At 33.1% G+C, this 12,995-nt stretch overlaps 1 protein-coding gene across 1 annotated transcript; it reads left to right on the top strand.

Annotated features, from left to right (window-relative positions):
* Window positions 1-1,678: 1,678 nt before the first annotated feature.
* On the top strand, window positions 1,679-6,026 carry LOC8284775 (CTL-like protein DDB_G0288717). The gene is made up of 3 exons (XM_015728166.3): window positions 1,679-2,924; window positions 4,805-5,150; window positions 5,631-6,026. Exons 1-3 carry the CDS (start codon window positions 1,855-1,857, stop codon window positions 5,889-5,891), a joined length of 1,677 nt encoding a protein of 558 aa, XP_015583652.2. The 5' UTR covers window positions 1,679-1,854; the 3' UTR covers window positions 5,892-6,026.
* Window positions 6,027-12,995: the final 6,969 nt, after the last annotated feature.

Here is a 12,995-nt window from a genome sequence, read left to right as displayed (position 1 = left end):
AATGCTTACAGCAATAGCATTGAGAAGATGAACTCAGGTTCGGAGCAATCTACCTCTCCACTGTCATCACCCTTCCAAGTGCCAGGAGACATTGATAATTCACATTCTTTTGCGTTTACTTTTTCTTTTATTTTTTCCCTACTAAATATGCAAGAAACTCTTTATTATGACCCTGTTTCAATAACAGTGAACACTGTTTTGTCCTTAGCTTGCCTGTTTAGATCTTAGAAATTGCTGAGGTATCTTTATAATAATCATTACTTTTAAATTTTTTATAAAACCTACAATTTTAATATATAAATTAATAAATGATATATTTGATAATTACTTATTACACTAATAATTAAAAGAAAAATGAATTATAATTTAAAATGGACTAAAAAAGAACAAAACTATTGTTTTTGAAAGGAAAAGGACAATAAAATAGATAATAATTGTACTTTACATCCAGTTTTTCATACCAGTATTTAAAACGAAGAGACAATCTAATAAAAAATTAATATTTGACAAATAAATAATTACTGAATAATTAATTTGTTATTAGTACATAGTTAGTAGACTGTTATTAATTTTTCTTAATTTATTATTTTACATATTAATTTTTATTATATTATCACTTCAAGTTACAATCTTTTGTTTGGTTTCATAAAATTTTAAAAACTCCAACCTTTATTTGAACAATAAGTACCATTAATTTTAAAGATTTTTTAAAACTTTAAAAAACGTTCAACTTTTAACCCAAATATGTGAATTGAGGAGATAGAGTTTAACTTTCTAAAACCTAGACTTTATCTTTGTTTTTGCCAAACCATTGCTAAATAAAACATATGCTTATTCTACAATTTTGGAAAAAGGTGAGAAGAAACTCCTAAACTTTCAACAAAGTACAATTAAATCTTTAAATTTTAAAGTAGCTTAATTACATATTTAAAATTTAAACATTAAAACAATTACATTCTTAAAACTAATTTCGTCTGTTCACTATGTAATTATATAAGATCTAATTAGTTTTAAACGCTAAAAAAATCGTCTTGACTTTTCTCATTTAAGAAAATAGTAGCTCTGTTTCTAGAAAAAACTATTTCTACTTCACTTTAATAACACCATTTAGATAGTAAAATGGAAGGAATTAACTATAAGAATGTAAGGGCATATTTACTTATAAAAACTATGTTAATTTCTTAAAGAGTTTTTCAAAAGAAAATAGAAAATAAAATTTTATATTTATTTTTAATATCTTTCTGAAATAAAAATAAAAAATAGTTTTTTATATTTTTAAAATTATAATTAAATTTTAAAAAATAAATTTAATATATTTTTATTTTTTAATATAAGAATTACTTGTTTTCAAACAAAAACAAGAAAATTCAACTTCAGTTATTCTAAATTTATCTTTTATATTTAAAATATTATTCAAATAAAAATAATTGTTTTATGTAATAGCAAATAAACATGTTTTACAAATTTATAAATTTTTTATAAAATTCTTATTAAAATTAAAAAATAAAAATAGAAAAAATTCTTTGCAAATAAACAGACCCTAAATGGTTCTATTTTATAAACTTTAGAAGTATAATCAAATTACTTTAAATTTTAGGAGTTTAACTATTTTTCAGTTGAAGATTCATGGACTTATCCGTACTTTTCCTATAATTTTCAACAGGTGACGCTGAGACTGTAATTTTAGAAGTACAGAACTCTAACAACTAACTTACAAAGAGCTACCTTATCATCTTTAATCATCTGCTGCCAGTCAACGACAACAAAAAATATGCTCTCTCTTCTATCACTGCCATAACCACCACCGCTGACACCACCGCCACCACCACCACCACCACCACAATTGAAACTAAAATGGGAAGCACTGAAGAACCTAACAAGCCAAACGAATCCTCCTCTTCCCTCTCAGAGCCACTCGTCTCCAAACCCCCCTTATATCCTTCCGTAATTGAAGAACCCGAACGGGCCCACTCTAACCCTGATGAATCTGACCCGACCCAGTACCTCCAGATCTCCTACAATTACGGTCCTAGACCATTCAAGGACGTTCCTTTTCTAGTTCTCTTTGCGCTCTGTGTTCTTTGCACTTTTGGATTTGGAATCTTTTCTATTTTTAATAGAAACCCAAATTACACCAATCTGTCTTCCTATACTTATGACTTCAATTCTACTTCTTGTGTTAAAGATTCAGTCTTTTTGTCATCAACAGATGGATTTTCTATAACCCATTTGTCCTATTACTACTCTTTTAGTTCTTCTTCAAGTTCTAGTCTTTGGAAGGCTATTATATGGAGTCTTGTAATTACTTTGATTTTAAGTGGGCCTATTTGTTTTCTTTTGCTTTTGTTGCTTAAGCATTATACAAAGCAAATAGTGTACATTTCTCTTCCTTTCTTTATTGTGTTTCCTATCTTTTTCAATATCTATTGGTTTGTTGCTTGTACGGTTAGTTCTTCTTGTAGCGATGCATTTCCTTTGGCTTATAGAATTTTGGTGTTGGTTTTCGTTTTCTTGGTTATTGGGGTTATTGTGTGGATTTTTGTGGTTAATTGGCATAGAATTGAGTTGACTGTGATGATAATTGGGGTTGCGTCTAATGCACTTTCAAAGAATTTGGGGTTATTTGTGGCCTTACCGTTACTGACAGTTGGTTTAGTGGTTTATTATGCGCCAATTGTAGTATTTTTGGTGTTTGCAAGGCTGAATGGGAAAATTGTACCAAAGGCATCAAGTGAGGGGTACACTTGTGTTTGGAAGCAGGACAGCTGGGTGCCTGCTTATTATACATTGGCAATTCTTACAATGCTTTGGTCTTTGACTTCAATGATCGAAGCTCAGGTTTATGTAATCAGTGGGACTATCGCTCAGTGGTACTTTTCCAAGGAGGATTCAGCACCTAAGCGGGGTATTAGAAGTTCTATGAGGTGATTTCTGGCTATTACTTCTCTGTACGGTTAATATATGTGTACTTGTCTAATAGTTTTTGGTAGTGCATATCTAATGAACATTAGTATTAACTAAATGGATTCTGTCTTAGATGGTCAGGATTATGCTTTTGATATTAGATTTCGTGCATTGCAATTTTTGTTATCAAAAACAGTAAAATTTGGTTAGTGATGAGTACCATACAATTTCCCAAGTGTTCTAGTATCTTTATATTGCTTTATTTTCTACAAAATGAAGTGAAGTATTAAGCAGTACTGATAGAAATTGTAATTACCACCTGGAGGCCTTTATGATGTTAGTTCAAAATCTTTTCCTTGGGTGGGAATCTCCAATTGTTTCTTCTAAATTTTGACAGCACATTCAGGTTCACACTAGTGGAGACTCCATGAAGTTGATGTCTACTTTCTAGGCACATGTGCAGGTAGAAGAGATTCTTATTATTTCTGACACAAGTAGTCAAGTGGTTTACCTTTTTGTTTAGTTCTGTTCACAAAAGGTCTAATGACTTCTAATGAGCTAAATCTACCCAACTGGAGAGGTATAGCTTTTGGATTCATCGCTAGACAGGAGATGTACTGCATATATTTGCTACCCCAGCTCCATAAAATTCCACATTGCGATTACTTAGAATTGAAACATTAATATTTCCTCTATTTTATGTTTTTAAGCATAATGATTTGTCAGTGCCACTTAGTTTTAATGGCTTTGATGGTGTCATTTTCAGTTCTAGACAAACTTTTTAACGATATATTAGGGTTTGGATCTTCTTTAACACAAGACCTGGTATTCTCTCCTCTCCTCACCTATTCAAACTCAACTTGTGACATCTTCAGTATCCTCAATCTTGTGTGAAGATTACTATCTTTTTTTATTTTTGTGTTTGCAGACCTCTGTTTATTGAATATGAAAATAATAAAGTGTACTTTGTGGTTGATCATGTTCTGAAACTTCTTGTTGGTTACACTAATGTATAGGATGGTTCTTTGTTAGCAGTTTCTTACTGTGAGATAATGACCAACATGTGATGCCGTAAATCTCTGTTTTAGATGAAATGCTAGAGAGTATAGCATGGGTGTTTCTTTTCTTGCTTATTAGCTGTCTTGAGCTCTTTCAAATGACTCTGTTCATATTATCTTCTCATACTAATTTCTCTACCATGATAGGTGGTAATAGGATATTATTTGGAGGATGAGTAAATTTTTGTGTGTCCCCAGCACGCAACTTGACAAATAATGTGAAAAAGTTTTAGATTTTGGTTGCCTTGTGTTATACCTCCAGTATATCAAGAGGTTTAGAGACAGATGTATAAAGTAATAATTAAGTTATTTATAAGAACTCAATTTAGTAATCACGCCAGTATATTGAAATGCAGTTGGTGTTGTCTCCATATGCAATACTAGTGGGCAGGTCGATGTTTTATGCTTTAATTTTGGTTTCCAGTAGGTTAGATAATGTCATACTGGGCAGCACAGTGTTTTTCCATGTGAGTGGTTGTTAGGATTAGATTCAGAACTGCCACTGCTTTATAGATGTTTTACAAATGTGCTTGCAGTTACATAAGCTAGTTCCACAGCTAATAAGAAATTTGTCTTTTCCACCTGGACTGGTGCCTTGCTTTAGAGCTTTCCTACCATTTTTATTCTCCTGATGTAGTGGGAGAGCATAGACCTCTTCTATCCTGTTGCATGTACTTTTATTTTAAGTGCTTTATAATTTGAGTTCTGTGTTACTATTTCATATCCTCTTTATTATTTGACACATCGTCATTATCAATATCTTGGGGCACAGATCTTAGAGAAATTCTATCATAATATGACATGTTCATGTTTTTTTTTTTGTGTGTTCTGAACACCTGCAGAAATGCATTTGGCTCTTCGTCTGGAACTGTTTGCATATCTGGACTACTTATTTGTGTTGTTCGTATTGTGCGTGCTGCTGTTGATAGTGCAAGACAAGAGGATACTCCTGGGATGGTGACCCTTGTACTGCGGTGTTGTGTTAATGCATTGATGTCAGCAGTAGATTTTCTTAACAAGTTCACAGTTAACTTCGCAGCAATAACCGGTGAAGCGTACTGCACTTCTGCAAAGATGACATATGAACTTTTAAAACGCAACCTTCTCTCTGCTGTTTTTGTGGAGACAGTCTCTAGTCGTTTGTTGGCTGGAATTGCATTTGTCCTCTCAGCTATATATGCAATTGTGGTGAGTATTGGGTTATTGGTTTATGATGGAAACTGATAGTATTTAATATTTACATGGTGGACTAGGAGGGCTGATTGTTCATATTTTATCTAATTCTGGGTGCTGATACCTGAAATTTGGAGAAAAGAAATATAAGGGGGCTATGCTTAATGCCCAAGTCAGTAGCTGGTAAGAGAGATTGAGAGAGAGTATATACGCATATGCATATAGGGGTATATTTCCTAATGATCTATATTTATAATTTTCCAAATATTTACTTATAGTTAGATTTCAGTTTTATAACCCTCATCACATGAGTAACACATGCAAGAACTTCTACTTTACCTGATCATCATATTATTCTCCCTCCTTTGTGCCACGGGAACTTGTGGCTTGCACACTGCTGTTACCTTTCATTCCAATGACAAAGTAAACAGCTTACATCTGTTTTTTAAGATATTCTTTTTCTGATGAAAGTGCATCTCTGATTTCTGGAAACAGGTATGTGCCATCCTGAAGGGAGCGAGCAAGCTTGGGGTTGATTCATACTTTGTAGCTGTTCTTGCATGGGCTCTGTTGATTGTAGTGCTAGGCTTCTTCGTCCATGTGCTCGACAATGTGATTGACACTGTTTATGTATGCTATGCGGTTGATAGGGATAGAGGGGAAGTTTATAAACCAGAGGTTCATGAGGTTTATGTTCACCTACCTATTAGCAGAAATCATAGATCAACTGCTGTGCCTAGAACTCCTGGTGTATAATACGAATCTTTGACCTGTCATGTTCTGCCATTTGTTCTTTGTATGTAAGTTCTTTTTGACTAGGGTGTGCATACCTTCAAATTGGTGCATTGTACAATTTTGAGGCGTGTTCAATAAAGGGCTATACTTGGGCAACGTTTTTAGTTGTGTGTACCTTTTTAGTTCATGGATTGTGACAATTTCGAGGCTTGTCTCATCAAGAGCTATATTTTCAGACAAATTTCCTCGGTTACTTCAGCAGGTTTTGGTAAGTCATCATATGTCAATAAGGTTAGAAGGTTTTTTTTTTTTCCCCTTAGTTATAGGGATGAATCTGTGGTTTTACCCAATGTGTATAGTAATCAGATTCTGCAATTAAATCAGATTGAACCGTGTTGAACGGCTAAGATAAAAAAAATTAGTTCAACCAATCTGGTTACATATATATTTGCAGCAAAAATTATACAAGAAGAAAAAACCAAGGAGAGAAATCTATAATCTATATTTGTAAAAAATACATCCCTAATTTTTAAATAGCATCCTGAAGGGAGTGAGATTCATACTTGGTAGCTGTTCTTGCATGGGTTCTGTTAATTGAAGTGCTGGGCTTCTTTGTCCCTGCACTGGACAATGTGGTTGACACTGTTTACTTAGGCTATGTGATAGATAGAAATAGTATATAAACCAGTGGTTTATGTTCACTTTTCCATTAATAGAAGGATAATTACACATTTGGTGTCCCAACTTGTTAAAAAATAATAAGAGTGTTTCAACTTTTATTTATAACAATTAAGTGTTGCAACCTGTTAAAAAATGACAAATTCTTATTTTTATCAAGTCTTTCTTTACAATATCTGATGTGGGCGTTATAAAAACAATGAGTTAGAATAAAAAATTCATATGGCACGGTAATACCATCATTTATTTCTCGTTTTACCAATAGAAAGTTGGGGTTTTTTCACTTTTAACAGTTGAGTAGGAGGTTAGGGTTTTTGAATTGAAATTAAGGATTTTGATTTGAAATTACGAGAACAACAATTGAATCGATTCTATTAGTAACAGAAGATAACCATGAAACTGTACGTTATTATTCTTGATATCTATGCTGTTCGAAGTTGTTTTTGTGTATAATTTTACTTTTTATATTATTGAATCTTTGTGCCTTTGTGTAAATATTGTGCTTTTTGTTTTTCTTTTTTTGTGTGCAAATACTATTGTTTTTGCTTTCTTCTCTGTTACCAATGACATTCTTCTTTTATCCGAGTATTTTAACTTCTTGTAATGGCAGACACTTTGTCTGTCTGTTTTGTGGTGGAATGTTATTTCTGATTTAGGCGAGGAAAAAAAGATTTATATGGGGGGAAAATGTTATGGAAGTAGACATAGATGTTGACAATTTCTCATCAGATTTATTTGTCAACTTTATAAATGAGTTAATGGGGTTTGGAAATGTTAAAAAACTCTATAAGATGCCTGAAAAAAGTCTAGCACATGGGTTAAGGTTATTGTATGAGGTGTTTTGTGCAAGATATGTTAAATATAGTTAAACTTTATAGTGAAGTTGAGGTATATGCTGAGCATAAAGTGATTAGGGACCACTTAAAGGAGTTATTGGATATTTCAGAGAGTAGTGATGGTATATGCGACTTAACAGTACCATGAGCCTTAGATGGTGGTGAAAAAGTAAGTAATGAGGGTAGAGAAAATAATAAGAAAATACATGCAATAATTTAGCAAGATGCAGAGATATTGAGAGAGTGTTTAACTGGCAGATCTGAGGCAAGCAAAGAGTTAAATGAAGAGGACTGGCTATTTACAAAAGACATAGTAGACATTAGTGCAAGGGTAAGAAAAATAATGCCTGAGCAGAATGAGAAAACAACTGTTCAAGATGAAGGGACGACTGATGTGCCAAGAAATTCACATGAGGAGTTAGATCCTGAATATGCTGCTAGAGTAGATGAGGAGTTAGCTAACAATCCAGTTGGAAATGAAGGATAAAGAAACATAAGTACAGATCCTGAGTTTACAGTTAGAGTATATGAGTAGTTAGATAATAATGAAGTTGAAGATGAAGATATTGATGAGGGAAGAGATTCTGACAAAGAAATTATAGATTGTGAGTGGCTAACAGACGATGATGAAGAGTTGCAAGATGCCAAAATAAGTTGAGGCAGTTTAAGTAGAGGAAAAATAAGAAATCTGAGATTCCAGCAACTGTTGGAGGTGAAGGCAGCAATAATACACCTAATCCAGGTCATGAATTGCCTACCCTTGTTTTTTATGGTAATGATACTGACTATTTTAACTCTGATGATGATTGCAGTGCTGTTAGCACTAAGGGTTCAGATAAAGATCATGTATTAAGAAGAAGGTCTAAATTCTAGCATTTCAACCGAGCGCAAAGAAGGTTTCTTTCTGTTTGGGTATGAGATTGAATGGACCCAAACCATCTAAAGAAGCTTTGACAAGATATGAATTGCAGGAAAGGAGGGAAATCAAGATTTTGAGGAACACTAAAGATGAAGTGAGGGCAAAATGTGTTAAAGCTAACCGTGATTGGATGATATTTGCATATAATGTCAATGTAAGCAAGAGATTTTTGGTGAAGACCCATAAGGATGAACATACATGTTAGATCACTTACAAGAACAAAAGAGTCACCACAAAATGGATAACTAAGAATTATTTTTACAAGTGCAAATGTATTGGAAGTATAAGGTTAGTTGACTTGAAAGACCTTGTGAATGAGGATTTGAAATTAGAGATGAGTTTGACCAAGATTATGAGGGCAAAATTGCATGCTTTAGCTATGCTACAAAGGTAGTTGACAAAAGAATTTAGACTATTGTGAGACTATTTTGGTGAAATAGAAAGAAGTAACCCAATAAGCACTACTATAATGAAGGCGTTGAGACCCATTCCAAAGGAGCTCCCAATTTTTGACAGACTTTATATATCCTTTGAATGCTTAAAGAAGGGGTTGCTTAGTGGATGCAAAAAGGTGCTTGGTTTAGACGGATGCTTTTTGAAAGGAGCAACCAAGGGTGAGTTATTGACAGCTATTGAAAGAGATGGGAACAACCAGATATTCCCAGTGGCTTAGGCTTTGGTTGATTCAGAAAGGAGGGTAACTTGGGAATGGTTTATGGGATTGCTAAAACTGATTTGAATCTTAAAGGCGGTGAAGGGTGGACAATTATAACTGACCAGTAGAAGGTAGTGGAAAGCATTTCAATTTACATATGTGCTTATATGATTCTATTTATTGATTTATATATATGCTTGATGCATGGTCTTTTAGATTTAGTAGCAAATATTCTTCCAAAAGTTGAACATAGGTGTTGCGCGAGGCACTTATATGCTAATTGGAGGAAAAATCATGGAAGAAGCCAGGATCTGCAAAAACTATTCTGGATATGTGCCAAAGCCACAAACATGCCGAATTTTGAGCATAATATGGATGAGCTGAAGAAACTGTCCCCTAAAGGCTTTGAGGCTATACTCTACACCCATCCTAGACACTAGTGCATAGCATACTTCAGTACATAGGTAAAATTTAATATTGTAGATAATAACCTGATTGAGGCCTTCAATTGTAAAATAATTAAAGCTAGGACTAAGAATGTCATTTATATGTTAGAAGACATTAGGAAATTAATGATGATAAGGCTGCATACAAATAGAGATTTGGCTAATAAGTGGGTAGGTGATTTTGGGTATAATATTAGAAAGAAGTTACATGATAGTTTGTTAGAAAGTGGAGAATGTCAGGTTATTTGGAATGGGGACTGTGGATTTGAGGTAGGATACAAAGGGTACACTTATGTAGTTGACTTGGAGAATAGAACTTGTCCTTGTAGGAAATGGAAATTAACAGGAATTCTGTGTCCTCAAGCCATATGTGCAATCCTCCATTTGGATAAGAATTCTGAGCAATATGTTGATAATTGGTACGAAAAGAAAAATAATTAGAAGCATATTCCTACATGATGAAACTAATGAATAGCTCTAAGTTTTGGGCAAAAACTGGTAATAACCCTCCTCAGCCACCTCCTTTCAAAAAGATGCTAGGTAGTCCTGCTAAGAATAGGAGAAAGGGACCTGGAGAGGCTTCTAGTGGTTATAAACTATCAAGGAGAAGGAGGATTATGACTTGTAGTGTCTGTTTTTAAAAGATTCACAATAAAAAATCATGTTTTGTTTTTTAAGAACATGAGACAATAGCAAAGTGGAGTTGAGCATCAACAAAATGATGGTCAACAACACCCTCGAATGGAAAATCAACAGCCTTCAGTGAGAAATTCATCCAGACCTCCCAAGCTTTCAGTAAGAACCACTTCACTATTTTTTTTGGGTATTAATACTAATTTAGTTTATTGTGTTTTACTAATATATAATGATCTAATTCAGGTTAAAGTTAGAAAGAAGGGTTCGAAACTAAGAAGATGCAATGAGAAAAAAATCTATCCCACAACAAGGAGGAACTTAAAATGCCAGAATTCAGGAGCTCACAGTCAAGAAAAATCTTCAATCTCATAATGAATCAAGGAATGAAAATACTATATGTGATGAAAATTCAGATAGGTTTTCTGGTGTTGTTTTTACTTCAAAGAGAAAGAATAACCAGTATATACCTGAATTAGGAATGCAACCTATCAGAGGTTATGGTGTATTTATAGACCCAGCCTCAGAAAATGTTGTCATTAATGTATGTGTATTTACTGTATGATGTGAAATGAAGTATGTTATTTGAATGATGTTAAATTTAGTGATGTTAGTTTCTCTATTTGATATTATTTACAGCCTAAAACAAGTTCTCAGAGGGTAATTTACAAGGAGGGAAAAAAAAAAGAATTAGGAACAAACTTGAACCCTCATTCATGACAGAGAGGAAGACAATATTAAAGAAGTGGGGCAAATAGCTCATCACCGCAAATCAGTTAGAAGTATCACCCTTCTTTTGCAGCCTTTAAAATTTATATCATCATTTCAATGTTTTAGCTTCTAATTAACCTTTTCATATTTCAGTCTAAAAAACATAGAAAGAATAAGAATCAATCTCTTAAAGGAAAAGGAAAGCATATCACTCTAGGATCATCAGCTAAATCTAAGAGAAAGAGCACTATTTCACAATCTGATAATGCCAAGAACAAGAATAAAGCAAAGTGAGGAGAAAATGGTTTTGCTGACCCAACACCTCCTATTTTGACACAAGAATCTATTTCTACTAGACCTCAATGAAATCAAGTCAATTGTTCATTGTTAATTGATCTTTAGCAACATTTGATTATGGATATTAACCAATCCAATAGTAGTTTTTTATGAGCTGATTTAGTTACTTTTGGGCTTTGCAATTTGCTAATTTTGTTCCTATGATGCTAGTAATATGTATTGGGTATTTATACAACTTCTTTTATGGATAATGGTTATGTTTGTAAAGACAAGGTTTATTGAAATATATTTTCTTGTTTATTCAGCTTTGTTGGTACTTTGGGTTTGTGAGACATATGTGTTATAAGCACAGATTTAAGCACACTTATGCATAGGTTTAAGTACACTTATGAACAAGTTTAAGCACACTTCAACAAAAGTTGTCATTTAGTCCTTTTATCAAACACAAGAAATACACATTACTATTTTCAATAAATTAACACCATTAGCTAATAATATACCACTCAAATGTATAAAAATTACATATCCATTATTTTAGAATCATAAAACATCAATTACAACTTCCATTACCAAAAAATAAATGAAGATTAGACCATCCAGATTTTGTAACATTCAACCTAACTAAGATAAAAGAACAATTATAGCTCACTAGCCAACTCCAATGAGATTCATAATCCTAAGACCCAATTACTATCATTTGAAAATGAGAACTAAAATTGAAAAAATTGCCCATATATCCATAACCATTTATCCTTTCTCTAGCTCATATCTCTTTCAGCTTTAATATTTCTCATCCTTCTCAGCAAACTAGGTATGATATGTCTTCCTCTTTCACATATCTCAGGACCAATCCATCTAAAATAACTACATCCCCTATTTCGTGAACCAAGCTCACAACATATTTATCTTCTTTCTGGATTTCTGTTAGTCCATGAGGTTCTCACCATGTAATGTCTTTGGCACAAGCAAAGAGTCCTATCACCCTCCATAACCTTTACCTTTTTTCAGAGTCAAAGAGACCGAGATTAGAGAAGAGGAAAATAGAGATGAAAGAAAGAGAGATGAAGGAAAATGAGAGAATTTAGATTTACATATAGGTAATTCTTACCTCAATTTAACCTAACTTTGGGATAATTCCATGTCATCAAAAAATCCATTTCTCTTTCTAGTGTGTTAAACAATTCTAAGTCTTTCATCCACATGTGCACCAATTTTAGGGAGACTTGGGAAAGACCTGATAAAAGCACAAATTTATCATTTTTTAAGAGGTTGCAACACTTAATTATTATAAATAAAAGTTGAAACATTCAATTTTCGTTTTTTAACAAGTTGGGACACCAAATCCCTTAACAGAAATCATAGATCAACTTTATATAGTTCCTAGAAGTCCCGGTGTCCAATCAGAGTCCTTGACCTATCATATACTCATGTGTTGTTGCTGTTGGTCTGTCATTTATTCTTTGTATGAAATTCCTAGTTGACTATCGTAGTGTGCCCATACCATCAATTGATGCATCGCACAATTTTGAAGCTATATTTTCAAGCAACTTTACTAGTTATCATGCCACCTTTTCGGTGATGCCTTTTACAATCTTGAAGCTTATCCGATGAAGAGCTACATTTTCAAGCAATCTTACAAGTTAAAGATGTTATGGACTATGACATTATTTGGTGTCTTCTGAATTTCCAGCTTCAAGTGAAATTTCTTTGGCACTATAAAGAAAATAAATTGGTATTAGTATGGCTGAAAAGCCAAGCACATTAACATAAATAATTAGAGAAAACTACACATAGTATTTTTTTTGAAATTATTATATTTTTACCTCTACTTTTTTTATCTTTACAATTTAATTTTTTTCTTTTACATTTTATACTCTTTTTATTAAGATACTTTGGTTTCTGTACTAGTTGTTCCTTTCCTTTTTTCCTTGACGCCAATGCTTGCCTCCA

This window comes from Ricinus communis, chromosome 8 (genome assembly GCF_019578655.1).
Source record: "Ricinus communis isolate WT05 ecotype wild-type chromosome 8, ASM1957865v1, whole genome shotgun sequence".
Taxonomy (NCBI): domain Eukaryota; kingdom Viridiplantae; phylum Streptophyta; class Magnoliopsida; order Malpighiales; family Euphorbiaceae; genus Ricinus; species Ricinus communis.
This window is presented reverse-complemented; position numbering and strand designations above follow the sequence as displayed.